We start from the raw sequence: 12,851 nt of genomic DNA, 5'->3' as shown, positions 1-12,851 counted from the left end.
TTTATTTAATTTAATTTAATTTTTTTAGGCAATTGGGGTTAAGTGACTTGCCCAGGATCACACAACTAGTAAGTGTCAAGTGTTTCGTGTGAGGCTGCATTTGAATCCAGGTCCTCCTGACTTCAGGGCCAGTGCCATATTCACTGCACCACCTAGCTGCCCCTAAAATAGTCTTTCTAAGGCAGAAATCAGACCGTGTCCAGCTCTGCATGTCCAAAAGCCACCTTCAATGGTTCCCCTCTGCCTCTGGGATCAAAAGCCTCTGTATGTGATCTGGCTTCCAATCACCATCCCAAACTAATGTCATATCACCTTCATGCATTCAAAGCTCCAGCCAAACCCACCACTCCAGCTCCAGCCTCGGTGCCTTTGCCCAGTGTCCTCCTGCCTGCAGCACCTTCTCTCTGCATCTTTGCCTATTGGAATCCGGAGCTGACTTCAAGGCTTTATTGTCTGGTTGCCTCCTCTGGGAAGCTCTCTTGTTATCCCCCAGTTGCTTGTGGTCTCTCTCCTTTCTCCATTGTCCTTTCATCCTATTTTTCTTCCTCCAGCTATGCTTGTGATGATGTTTCAGGTAAGCTCCTTGAAGGCAGGGCCTTTATCTTTGCCTAGTACAGTTTAGCATCTAGAGACTGGAAAAGAGCTTGTTAAGGAGCAGGGATGAGGCAGGCACTGGCCATGGTGCTGAGATCAGCAATGCCGCCCAATGGAAGCTCACAGAGGGGAGGTTCTGTAGAGCATGGCCACCCAGCACTTGCCTGCCAGGAGACTGAAGCAGGAGAAGGTGTGGGCACGGAACACAGCTGTCAGAGCCTCCCCCATTTCACAGATGTTAATAATTGCAAGGTGGTTTCAATATTAGGAAAACAGTATTTTTTAAAATAACCCAAACCAGATGATTATATCAATAGATGCAGGGGGGAAAAAACCCTTTGACAAAGCACAGTACTCATTTCTGCCCCAAACCCACAAATCACAGGCATAGGGAATACATTTTTTGAAAAGTTTATATTTAAATCCAAAATTAGCATTATTTGTAATGGGGAAACATTAGCAGCTTTCCTGATAACCATAGGAATAAAACAAGGCTCTCTCCTTGCCCCACCATTACTTGAAATTATTCTACAAATGCTCATCACAGCAATAATATAAATGAATCAAAGGCATGAACAAAGGAAGAAAAGGACACATCGTCCCTATTTGCTGATGGCAAGATAATTTATTTAGGGAACAGCTGAACAAGCTGTGGTACATGAATGTAATAGAATACTATTGTGCTGTAAGAAATGATAAGCAGGTGGACTTCAGAAAAACCTGGAAGACTGGTATGGACTGATGCTGAGTGAAGTGAGCAGAACCAGGAGAACACTGTACACAGTAACAGCCACGTTGTGTGATGACTAACGTTGATAGACTTAGCCCTTCTCAGCAATGTTAAGACATCTCCGAAGGTCTCATGATGCAAAGTGCTACCCATATCCAAAGAAAGAACTATGGAGTTTGAATGCAGATCAAAGCATACTATTTGCTATTGTTTTTCTTGTTTTATTTTGTTTCCTCTTTCTTGTGGTTCCTCCTAGTGGTTCTAATTCTTACCTACAACATGACTAATGTGAAAATATGTTTAAGAGGAATGTATATGTAGAGCCTATATCAGATTGCTCACCCTCTTGGCGAGGGAGGCGGAGAGGTAGGGGGAGAAAATTTAAAACTCAAAAGCGTATGGAAGTAAGTGTTGAAAGCTAGAAATAAATTAATAATAAAGAAAAGTAGTGGGCTACAAAATAATCCTACAGAAATCCACAGCATTTCTACCGAGCCACAACAACATCCAGAAGGAAGCAAGGCAAAAGGAAGTTCTGTTCAAAGTAGCCACACAGCGCCTGCAGTCTCTGGAGTCCGTTGATCAAGATACACTTGACTCGTCTAGAAAACCGCTTACAAAGGAGGGGTCCAACTGTTCGGCTGGGATCCTTAGGGTAGAACTAAAAGTGGGGGGGGGGGGGAGTCAGCCAGAGGAAAATCCAGGCTGGAGGGCAGAAGTTCTGGAACGCTCGGACGTTTTTCCAGAGTTGAACGGGTCACCTGTCTTGCCCCCATTTCACAGATGGAGGCACCCCTTACTTAGAGGCTGGCTGGGTGACACCCTTGTTGGGTGGGTTGCAGGGAAGATTCCCTTTTGGGCATGGGTTGGATTAAAAACTCTCAAAGCCTCTGATTCTATGGCTTTTCGGGGGGAGTGCTAAGAAAGGCCAGGACATCTCCTTGGGCGGCAGGGAGTCGCGCGAGGGAGACAGGGAATGGCACGCGTGTCTTCCCAGCGACAGAATCACCGAACCTTACACGGAAGGGACCGGGAGGGCGATGGCCTCCATCAGAAGAGCTGGGGGCGCTCCTGCCTTCGTGGCTTCACCGGCGCCATCGTGGCACCCGTGGGGAGACAGCGGCACATTCAGACCCCCCCCAGACGCCCCCTCCTCAGCAAGGAATGAGGAGAAGCCCCCGCAGACGGGAGCCTGCCAGGGAAGGAGGGAGGAAATCGGTACTACGGGATGGAGGGGCCCCTGAGCAGTGCAGGTGACCCGGGGTGGCGGGGGCAGGCGCCCCGGGGACCTCCCTCCGTCCCTTCCATGATCTGCACTGGGCACAGGAGGAGAGCGCGCCCGCGTGCGGCCCTGGGTTAGGACGGTGGGGGCTGGAAACGCGAGGGGGCCGGGTCCGCCGGGGGGAGCCATCGGCCGCCAGCCCCGAAGCGAGGCGCGTGCACCCGCGGCCCGTCCATGCACACGGCGCGTCTTCTCCCAGGAGACTGTAAGCCGCCCGAGGGCAGGGACTGTGCGCGCGCCAGTGCTCAGCACAGCGGACCGACCGCAGCAAGTGCAGCCTTTAGGGCCGGGGTGGGGTCGGGCTGCTCTGAGGAAACTGAGGCAAGCAGGCAGGCAGGCCGCAGCCAGCCCCGCCCTCGCCCTTCAGGGGGTCCGCTGCGAGGGGGGGAGCGGCCGGAGGAAGGGAGGAGGGGGAGCGGGCGCGCCTCCCCTTCCCAGAAGCCTCCACGCCAGGCCTGGGGGATCCGAGGCGTTCGATCCTCCCGGCGGCCCAGAGCAGCCCGGGGGGGGGATCGGAAGTGACGTCACACGGAGGCGGGGCGATGGAGGGACTACTTCCGGGCGGCGCCAGAGAGAAAACCTGAGGTGAGAAAAGCGCGGGAGGGGGCGGGGGGTTTGGTTCTGCCTGTCTCTGTCTCTCCCTGTCTCTCCCTGTCTCTCTCTCCGTCTCTGTGTCTCCATGTCTCTCTCTCTCCCCATCTCTGTCTCTCCCTGTTTCTGTCTCTCCATGTCTCTGTCTCTCCCTCTCTGTCTTTCCCTGTCTCTGTCTCTCCATGTCTGTGTCTCTCCCTGTCTCTCTGTCTCTGTCTCTCCCTCTCTGTCTCTGTGTCTCTCTGTCTCTGTCTCTCCATGTCTCTTCTCTCCCTTTCTCTGTCTCCATGTCTCTGTCTGTCTCTGTCTCTCCTTGTCTCTTTCTGTCTCTCCCTGCCTCTGTCTCTCTCTGTCTCTGTCTCTCCCTGTTTCTGTCTCTCCCTCTCTCTTCCTTCCTTTGTCTCTCCCCGTCTCCCTATGTCTCTGCATCTCTTTCTCTGTCTCTCCCTGTCTCTCTGCTCTCCCTGTCTCCCTATATCTCTGTGTCTCCCCCCTCTGCCTCTGCAGATTTCCATTTCTCCATCATCCCTCTGCACCTCTGTTATCTCTCTGTCTCTCTCTCTCTCTCTCTCTCTCTCTCTCTCGCTGTCTTTGTCTTTCCCCATCTCCTTGTCTCTGTCTCTCCCTGTCTCTTCCTCTCCTCCCTGTCTCTCTGTCTCTGTCTCTCCCTGTCTCTATATCTCTCTGTCTCTCCCTGTCTCTCTATCTTTGTCTCTCCCCATCTCCCTGCGTCTGTCTCTCCCTGTCTCTGTCTCTCCCCATCACCCTCTCTCTTTCTCTCCCCATCACCCTCTCTCTGTCTCTATCTCTCCCTCTCTGTCTCTCCCCATCTCCCTGTCTCTGTCTTTGTCTCTTCCTGTCTCCCTATGTCTCTGTGTCTTCCCATCTCTGTCTTCAGATTTCCTTCTCTCCATCATCCCTCTGCACCTCTGTTATCTCTGTCTCTGCACATCTCTCCCAGCCTCTCTCCCAGCCGCTCCCCCAGCCCTGACTGTTGTAGAGGCTCAGGGCCTCCTCCCCTTCTCCCCCTGCCCCGCTGACCCCCTGACCCTGCCCTTCTCTCTCGCATCTGTCCAGGCCCTCTCCGCCAGAGGCCCGGCCACCCGCCAGGAAGGACCATGTCTGCAGGGTGGGGGGCCACGGCCTCCCGGCACCTCCAGACTGTCACCTGGGGCCCCTGGAAGCAGGAGGCCCTCACCTGGGGCCGCACCTCCCCAGACATGGGCGCCGAGACGTGCCGCCGGCGCTTCCGCACCTTCCGCTACCAGGAGGCGGCTGGGCCCCGCGAGGCCCTGGGCCAGCTCCGTGAGCTGTGCTGGCGCTGGCTGCGCCCCCAGAGCCTCACCAAAGAGCAGATGCTGGAGCTGCTGGTGCTGGAGCAGTTCCTGAGCGTCCTGCCAGCAGAGATCCAGGCCTGGGTGCAAGAGCGGTATCCCGAGACCGGCGAGGAGGCCGTGAGCCTGGTGGAGGGCCTGCAGGGAGGTCTGGGCTTCTCGGGCCCCCAGGTGCGGGATGCTGGTGCTGGGGGGAGGGGGATTCACGGGCTCCAGCTCTGACTGACGAGAGGCCAAGGGGGACCCTAGAGGGCCTGGGGGGGTGTGGGGTTTGAGCCCAAACCTGTGCTGCCCTTTGGGCCCCCCCCCCATGGCTGACATCCTTGTCTCCAGGTCCCTGCCTGTACACGTGGGGGGAAGGTGCTGGTAGAGGACGCCAGGGTTAGTGGTGACTCCTTGGCCGGGACATGTCCCGAGTCTCCCAGGCCACTCGGCCGCCTCGTTGGATGCCCACCAGGTACGTGTGTCACTCCCTGCCCTCAGCATTCCATCCAGAGCCTCAGCCTCCCATGCTGGAAAGGAGCCTCAAGGAGGCTCCTTTCCACTGAACCTGGGGTGCACGGGGCTTGTCCTGGGCCCTCATAGTGCACCTACTGTGTGCCAGGCACTGTGCTAAGTGCTTTACGTTTGAGGAAACTGAGGCCAACAGCACAGTGAACTGCTCAGGGTCACATCGCTAGGAAGTGTCTGAGGCTGGATTTGAACTCAGGTCTTCTCGAGTCCAGGCTCAGTGCTCAGGGCACCTTGATGCCTCCTCCCTGCCTCATAGTAGGTGCTTAATAAATGTTGATTAACTCAGAATTGACTGACAGGCTGACAGTCCTATTGATGCTGACTACAGAGGGCTTCTTGCCTCCTCATCTGTCTCTTCAGGAAGCCCAGGGTACAGAGTCCATTAGCTTCTCAGGCTGACCCATCCCACAGCCAGCTCTTCCAGCCTCTGCAGTCCACTCAGACCCCTGCCCCATCATTTCAGGCCCAGGCCTCACTCATACTGCCCTCTTCAATTTCATCTCATTCAATTCAGACCAGTTCTGTGGCTCCCCTGATCCTTTAGGGTCCCGATTGTCCACGCCAGGGATGGAGCAGATCCCCAGGGCCACCTCTGTAGACCTTGGGTGCCCTACCCTGCACCTCCTGCCCCACCATGTTACCTTGTATCTCTTGTCTGTCCTGGGGCCAGACTGTAAGCTTGTCAAGGGCAGGGTCCAGCTTCTCTGAAGGCCCTAAGCCAGGGAGGGTGGAGGGCCTCGGCCAGCCAGAGTAGAGGTCCAGGGGGGTGGCCCTGCCTCTTCTACCAGGTCACGTCCACTGATCTCGGGGACTTTGGGGATGAGGCCCTGTGGATAGCATCTTTCAGGAGTGCTTCCTGAGGGCTCCCTTCCCCACCCCGAGGGCTCTTGGCTGGCTTGTTGGGGGCAGTTGGTCAGCGCTGGGGGCTAAGGTCTGAAGAGCAGGCCCCATCTTGGGATCTTCCAGCCATGCTGGGCAGGGACCTGCAGGTGTGGGTCACCAAGGCACACCTGCCCATCCAGAGGCTACCGAGATCCCTCTCCCCTCCTCCTGCTGCTGCATGAGAGCCTTCCTCGGGACCAGCTCCCGGCAGCCCATCGCCCATGTCCGTTGGGTCAAGGCTTCGCTTCCCTCTGCCACCTGTTACCATTACCCTCCTCTTTGGACACCCAAGACCCGCAGCCCCTCAGCCTTCCTTGGGGGCCCCTTGCCACACTCTGGCCTTCCTGATGCCATTCCTGCCCACTGTGCTGAGCTCTCTGCCTCTTCTGCTGCATCCACGGCTGTCCCTTCGCACAATCCCATTTCCTTCCTTCCCTCTGGGGCCAACTTCTCCTGGTGCACTTGTCTTGGTGGGATTCCCACCTATTTGTCCTCAAATCCCTGTGAAATCTGCTTTCCCAACCCCAGGGGGCTTCCCTTCCCTATTGGGGGGGGTCACTCCCCCAAGGGGGCCATCATTTCTGTCCCAGCACCCAAGTCCTCCCTTCCTGTGAACAGGGTTTCTCCTTGTTGGTTTTTCTACTAAGAAGTCAGGAGAGAGATGAGGGGAGAGAGTGGGGAGGGGAAAGAGGGAGAGAAGAGAGAGACAGACAGACAAGGAGAAAGAGACGGAGGGGAAAGAGAAAGGGGGAGAGACATGAGGAAAGAGAGAGGGGGAGGGGAAAGAGGAGAGAGACATGAGGGGAGAGAGAAGGGAAAGAGGCGAGAGAGGAGAGAGGGAAGGAGGGAGGAAGAGAGAGGAGGGAGAGAGAGGAGAGAGAGGAGGGAGAGAGAGGAGGGAGAAAGGAGAGAGACATGAGGGGAGAGAGAAGGGAAAGAGGCGAGAGGGAGGGAGGAAGAGAGAGGAGAGAGACATGAGAGGAGAGAAGGAGAGAGAAGGGAAAGAGGGAGAGAAGAGAGGAGGGAGGGGAAGAGAGGGAGAGGGGACAGGAGAGATGAAAGGGGGTGGGAGGGGAAAGAGGCGAGAGAAAGGAGAGAGGGAGGGAGGAAAGAGAGAGGGAGGAAGAGGAGAGGGGGAGGGGAAAGAGAAAGAGAGAGGGGAAGAAAGGGAGAGATGGGAGGGGAGGAGAGTGAGGGCAGGGAAGGGGCTGGATGTCTGTGTCCTCACTTCTCTCCAGTGACATGGTCACTTCTGTCCCCATCTCCATCCCCTATACGGTGTCTCCTGTTGATCCATAGCCCTCCCCTCTCTCAGCCCTCCTTTGAGCCAGGGTCCAGCCATGACTTCTGGTCACAAGGGTGCCTAAAGTGTGGTCATTTGTCCTCAGACATGAGAAGCCCGGGTTTAGTTCCTTGTGCCTCTCTTGGGATGTGACTCCTGTCCACCCTGCATGGTAACTACATCATTTATTTAGGTGACCTTTTTTATTTAAGGAGCAATGTTAGAGGTGAAAATCAGCTGGCAAATATTGGCCAACCCAGAAGTATTGGTGAAGTGCCTACTGTGTGCCAGGTGCTGGGAATCCAGAGGCCTCAGGCAGCATGCCAGGGTCCTATGTACATATCAAGACTGAAGCGGGGGACACTAGCGGCTGGAGGGAAGGGTCAGGAGAGACCGTGGTGAAGGTGGTGCTTGGAGCAAGAAAGGGATGCTGGGAAGAATACCTCTGCCATGTGAGGCCTGGCCAGGAATCTGTCCTCTCCGTCCTGATATTGGAGGAATCACTCCCCTGGCCCTTTGGGGGCAGCAGAGGAGGGTGAGAACAAGTGCTCACTCCTTTGAGGCCCCCCCATAATGGGCCAGGGCCTCTGCTTGGCCAGTGACAGAAGAAGCCCCCATTACCTTGTAAGGCCTTTGGTAAAACTTACCCCCCAAGACCATGAGCTATTAGTGTGCTTGATTAGGTAAAAAGTGACTGTCAGAGAAATCTCGGACTTGTTAACATGCCAACAGAAAGGATTGTACTAAGCTACCTTTAATGCAGATTGTTTCCTGCCTGGAAGGGAGTCTTCCAGAATGGGGGTCCCACGCCATTTCCATGTGCAGTGATTAATCATTAGGAGTAGGCTTGACCCTGTCCACTGACCTCAGTTCACTTCCCAGGGGCCCCTTGAGCCCAGACGTCAGTTGCAGCAGGCCTAGGCCTAAGTGTGAACACTCCCTGAGTGAAAGAGCCCTCACTGCTGCTCCTGGCTCTGGCTGATGAAAAATGCTTCCCAAAGCTGAGCAGAGAGCCGGGCTTTGTGCTGTGGCCACCTTACAGGGCCCTGACCACGACGCCTTGGTTTTGCACATTACTGGGAAACACTGACCCTGGAGGGACTGGGGAGACCTGGCAGGGACACGGGTAGGGCCTCCCATAACCGTGCCCTGTCTGAGATGACCAGCGTCGATGTGTTTACAGGAAGAGAGTTGGCCTGGGGAGCCAAGGAGAAGGCGACAGTTGGCAGATGGCCAGCTGGTGGTTGTCATCCCCTCCCTGGAGGCCTTGCCCCTTGCATGAGTGCTGGCCACGGCCTCACCAGCTCAGCCCACAATAGGGTTCGTTAACAGCATTGTGGGATGGAGACAGCTCCATTCTGCTTTGATCCCTGCTGTTCATTTCCACTGCTAGAACCCTGCCTACAGCTGCCTTTGTCTTAGCCTCCCTCTCCTGGTCCTTCACTTCTTCCAGGCTGCTGGGTCAGCTCTGAGTCCAGTCATCATTCACCCCCAAGCTCCAACAACCTCCCTTGTACAATGGGTATATTCTTGCTTACAGCTCTAAAATGCTGTGGTCCCATCAAGTGGTTGAGAAGAAAGCAAAAGCAAGTCATTATGTTCTCTTCCTTTTAAACCTGATTTCCAGTTTCCAAATCCAATGTGATGACCAGTCTGGAAGAAGGGGACAAGCTGGGGGCTTTGGACCCACCCAGAGACAAGAGTGCAGGTGGGTGAAGGAGGAAAGCAGTGGAGGTGGGTACCTCTGTGGGGCTACTGATGAGGTTTGTGGGGGATTCAGGCAGGGATAGAATGCCGTTCCTTGATCTTCCCCAGCACCAGTGGCTGCTATTTCTTGCCAGCTGTGGGGGTCTCTTGCCCCCTCTCTCCTTCCTTAATGTTAGCTTTTTAAGGGCAGGGACTGCTTCCCTTTTGACTTTGTGTCCTTAGTCCTAGTCCCGTAACCCCTGTGAACTCTCCTCCCAACCCTGACATTTTCTATCCATTCCCTCTTGTGTGCCTCGAATTCCTACATCCCAGTCTCATCCTCTGTTGTGGACATCCTGGCAGACCACTCTTTCCTCTCATAGCCATCCCCTGGCTTCTAGATCCTCTGAGAATTGTCAAAGCCACATTCTTGGGGTTGATGGTCATTTAATTTCCTTCTCACCCTGTTGCCCTTTTTGGTATCTGTCCCCTGCCCAAGTAATCCTTCCTTTGTAGCAAAAACCAGTTCAGCCACACCAGCTGACGTGACAGCCAGGGCTGACAGCATTTTGGGCCAAAGAAACATTGACAGTTTCTGTTTATACTTTTAGACTTTGAGACTAAGGCCAAGGACCAGAAATGGGCTCCCAAGCAGGAAATGTCTGAAGAAGGAGAATCACAAGGGGTAATTTTGGAAGCTTCTCAGGGACTGGAATATGGAGAAGCTTGGGGTTGTACGGGAGGGTCAGAGAGGAGGCTGGGGGTCTTCATGGAGGAGAAGCTGAAGAAATCTCCTTCTTCAGAAAGAGATTTCAGGAAGAGTTCTGTAGTAGACCAGAAACCTCCTCCAGAGAAGATAGAGAAGGCAAGTGTCAAGGTTGGGCAGAATGTCAATGTGGACCCAAATCCAGTTCCCCGGAAGAGAATTCCCACAGGAGCCAGACCCCATATATGTGACCTATGCAGTCAGAGCTTTAAGCTCAGTGCAGAACTAATTAAGCATCAGAAGATCCATGTAGGAGAGAAACCCTGTAAATGTAATGAATGTGGGAAAGTGTTCAGCCAAAGCTCTTACCTCCTCCAACACCAGAGAGTTCACACTGGAGAGAAACCCTATCAGTGCAATGAATGTGGAAAAGCATTTGCTTGGAGCTCAAACCTTATTCAGCACCAGAGAATTCACACTGGAGAAAAACCATATGAATGTAATGAGTGTGGGAAGGCCTTTAGGGCACATTCACAGCTTATTCATCATCAAAAAATTCACACTGGGGAGAAGCCCTATCAGTGTAATGAATGTGGGAAATCCTTTGGTCGGAGCACAACTCTTATTCAACACCAGAGAATTCACACTGGAGAGAAGCCCTATCAATGTAACGAATGTGGGAAATCCTTTAACTGGAACTCAAACTTTATTGAACACCAGAGAATTCACACTGGAGAAAGACCTCACGAATGTAATGAATGTGGGAAGGCCTTCAGCCAGAGCTCAAACCTAATTGAACACCTGAAAATTCACACAGGAGAGAAGCCTCATGAATGTAATCAGTGTGGGAAATCATTCATGAGGAGCTCAGGCCTTAGACAGCATCAGAGAATTCATACAGGAGAGAAACCCTATCCATGTAATGAGTGTGGGAAGACCTTCAGGGAGAGCTCACAACTCATTCAGCACCAGAGAATCCATACTGGAGAGAGACCCTTTGAATGTCATGAGTGTGGAAAAGCCTTCATTTTGATCTCAAATCTTACAGAACACCAGAGAATTCACACTGGGGAGAAACCTCATGAATGCAATGAGTGTGGAAAAGCCTTTAGTCAAAGGTCAAACCTCATCAGTCACCAGAGAATACACACTGGAGAAAAACCCTATGAGTGCACTGAATGTGGGAAAACTTTCAAGGGGAGCTCTGGCCTGGTTCACCACCAGAGAATTCACACTGGAGAGAGGCCCTATGAATGTAATGAATGTGGTAAGACCTTCCGAGGGAGCTCAGAACTGAGACAGCACCAGAGACTTCATTCTGGGGAAAAGCCCTATGTATGTAATGAGTGTGGCAAAGCCTTTGTTCGAAACTCTGAGCTTATCAGCCACCAGCGAATTCACACTGGAGAGAGACCCTATAAATGTGGTGTGTGTGGCAAGCCCTTCAGCCATCGCTCCAACCTTAATGAACACCAGAAAAGACACATGGGGTTTAAGGTGAAGCCATGATCCTGAAAACTGCCCAGAAGCATGAGTTGTAGCTGAGGACAGAGGAAGGGCTGCAGAGAGGGAGGCAGGCAAAGTTACCTCATGGTGGTGTACAAGTGGGAAAAGCCCCATCCCCGTGGGGGACACAGGGTGTGAGGCCCCCACAAATTCAGGAACAGTTGTAGTTCCACTACTCCCATGCAAGACAAGCCTATATAAACCTAGTTTGAAGGTACCAGTGAATGTGAGATGTGGCTCTCCCTTGATGGCAGCCAAAGGGCAGAATGTGTGTGAAAGGATCACTCCTTATGCAGGGGTAGATGATTGGCTCCAGGTCAATAAAGCTGTGTCTGCACAAAACTCTGGAGCGAATGATTCCCCCTGAGCTCCTCTCTGAAAATCAGCACATCCATTGGCAGCTACTGACGTGTCTTCCACAGGTAAGTTTCCACCATGGACTAGGGTTCCAGCCTGTACCCGAAGCCCATCTCTGAAGAAGCCTGCTCTATTCACTGCTAGCTTTTCTCTCCTATCACCAGCAACATCGACACCCTCTTCCTTTATATCTTCTCCTATACCAGCCAAGTTCCAAACCCTTCCATTTCATTAGCCTCAAAGTCTGGCTATCTGGGTTTAAACTATAACTGAATGTGGTACTGATCCCAACCCTTTCCCTCTGAGCTTAGGGGCTTCATGAAGGAATGAGTTAAGCACACACTGTGCATGAATTTAGTGTACAAAAGCAAAGAAAGCTTCTGGGCCTGGGAACCTACATTCTAACAGGGGAGACCACACTGATGAAAGTCCCTGTGATGCTGAGTGGGATTCATACTTTCCTTCCAGGGGCAATGGCAGAGGTTTGATCGAGGTTTTGGGTTCTGGAGCTGGGGGTGGGGGTGGGAGTGAAGGTAGCACGATGTGGCCTTGGGTTCTTAACCTGAATTTTAAAAAAATATTATTATTTCTACATAATTGGCTTCCTTTGTAATTTTATGCTTTTAAAAACATGATTCTGGGAGGGGGTCCCTGGGCTGCCCATCTGAAGGGTCCAGAAAATGGACAAATAAACATTTACTAGGCACTCCTCTGTGCCAGACCCTGTGCTAAATGGCTGGCATACAAAGAAAGGTCAAAGATAGCCCCTGGCCCTAAGGAGCTCACAGCCTAATGGGGGAGAAGAGAAGCAAACACTCTGTGCCAACCAGTTCTGGATGGATAAATGAGAGAATCACAGAGGGAAGGCCCTAAGATGAAGATGCAGAATCCCCACTCCAGAGCAACGAGGGCTTGTGGAGGAGATGCATTTGGAGTAGGGACTGAACAGAGCAATCCCTGAGGTACGGGCCCTCCCAAGTTTGAGAGAATCCAGTAGAGTCTTGGAAATCTTCAAAGCCCTGGGACAAAGGTCAGTGGTTGTTATCATTACCTGCCTTGAGGAACTCGGGGTTCTTTCCTCTTCCTCCATTTCCACAGCCACCAGGAAACAGGCTCAGGGTAGAGGACTTTCCTCAGGCTGTGCATACAAGTGGAGTCAGGATTTGAATCGAGAGCCTCTAATCCCAGGGGCTTCTGTTAGCACAGATTAATAATAACTGACATTTATATACCACCTTAAAGTAGTCAGGGTGTTTTATAGGCATAACACTTGAGCCCCGAATCAGCCCTGTGAAGTAGGACCTACAGATTTAGCTCCATTTTGCAGATAAGGAAACAGGCTCAGGTGAGGTGACTTCCCCATGGCTGCATAGTTGGTAAGTTCCATT

At 52.9% G+C, this 12,851-nt stretch overlaps 1 protein-coding gene across 2 annotated transcripts; it reads left to right on the top strand.

Moving 5' to 3' along the window:
• The first annotated feature begins 3,122 nt into the window (after positions 1–3,122).
• On the top strand, positions 3,123–12,060 carry LOC110197850 (uncharacterized). Of its 2 annotated transcripts, none has more exons than XM_020971891.2 (5): positions 3,123–3,191; positions 4,275–4,651; positions 4,865–4,988; positions 8,836–8,916; positions 9,506–12,060. In XM_020971891.2, exons 2-5 carry the CDS (start codon positions 4,316–4,318, stop codon positions 11,107–11,109), a joined length of 2,145 nt encoding a protein of 714 aa, XP_020827550.1. In that variant the 5' UTR covers positions 3,123–3,191; positions 4,275–4,315; the 3' UTR covers positions 11,110–12,060. The 2 variants fall into 2 exon arrangements, with proteins under 2 accessions (XP_020827550.1, XP_020827548.1); XM_020971889.2 differs by having other exon boundaries at positions 4,275–4,702.
• Positions 12,061–12,851: the final 791 nt, after the last annotated feature.

The sequence above is a fragment of the Phascolarctos cinereus genome, unplaced genomic scaffold (genome assembly GCF_003287225.1).
Source record: "Phascolarctos cinereus isolate Bilbo 61053 unplaced genomic scaffold, phaCin_HiC Scaffold_726;HRSCAF=1367, whole genome shotgun sequence".
NCBI classification, from domain to species: Eukaryota; Metazoa; Chordata; class Mammalia; order Diprotodontia; family Phascolarctidae; genus Phascolarctos; species Phascolarctos cinereus.
Note: the sequence above shows the minus strand (reverse complement) of the source record. Positions and strands in the feature narration are given on the sequence as shown.

What these genes read in the sequence shown, in the direction of transcription:
- LOC110197850 (XM_020971889.2), top strand. Translation starts at nt 4,316, where the DNA reads ATGTCTGCAGGGTGGGGGGCCACGGCCTCCCGGCACCTCCAGACTGTC. An exon ending in TGGGCTTCTCGGGCCCCCAG is followed by an intron (nt 4,703 to 4,864) that starts GTGCGGGATGCT and finishes CCTTGTCTCCAG; the next exon opens with GTCCCTGCCTGTACACGTGG. An exon ending in ACCCAGAGACAAGAGTGCAG is followed by an intron (nt 8,917 to 9,505) that starts GTGGGTGAAGGA and finishes TTATACTTTTAG; the next exon opens with ACTTTGAGACTAAGGCCAAG.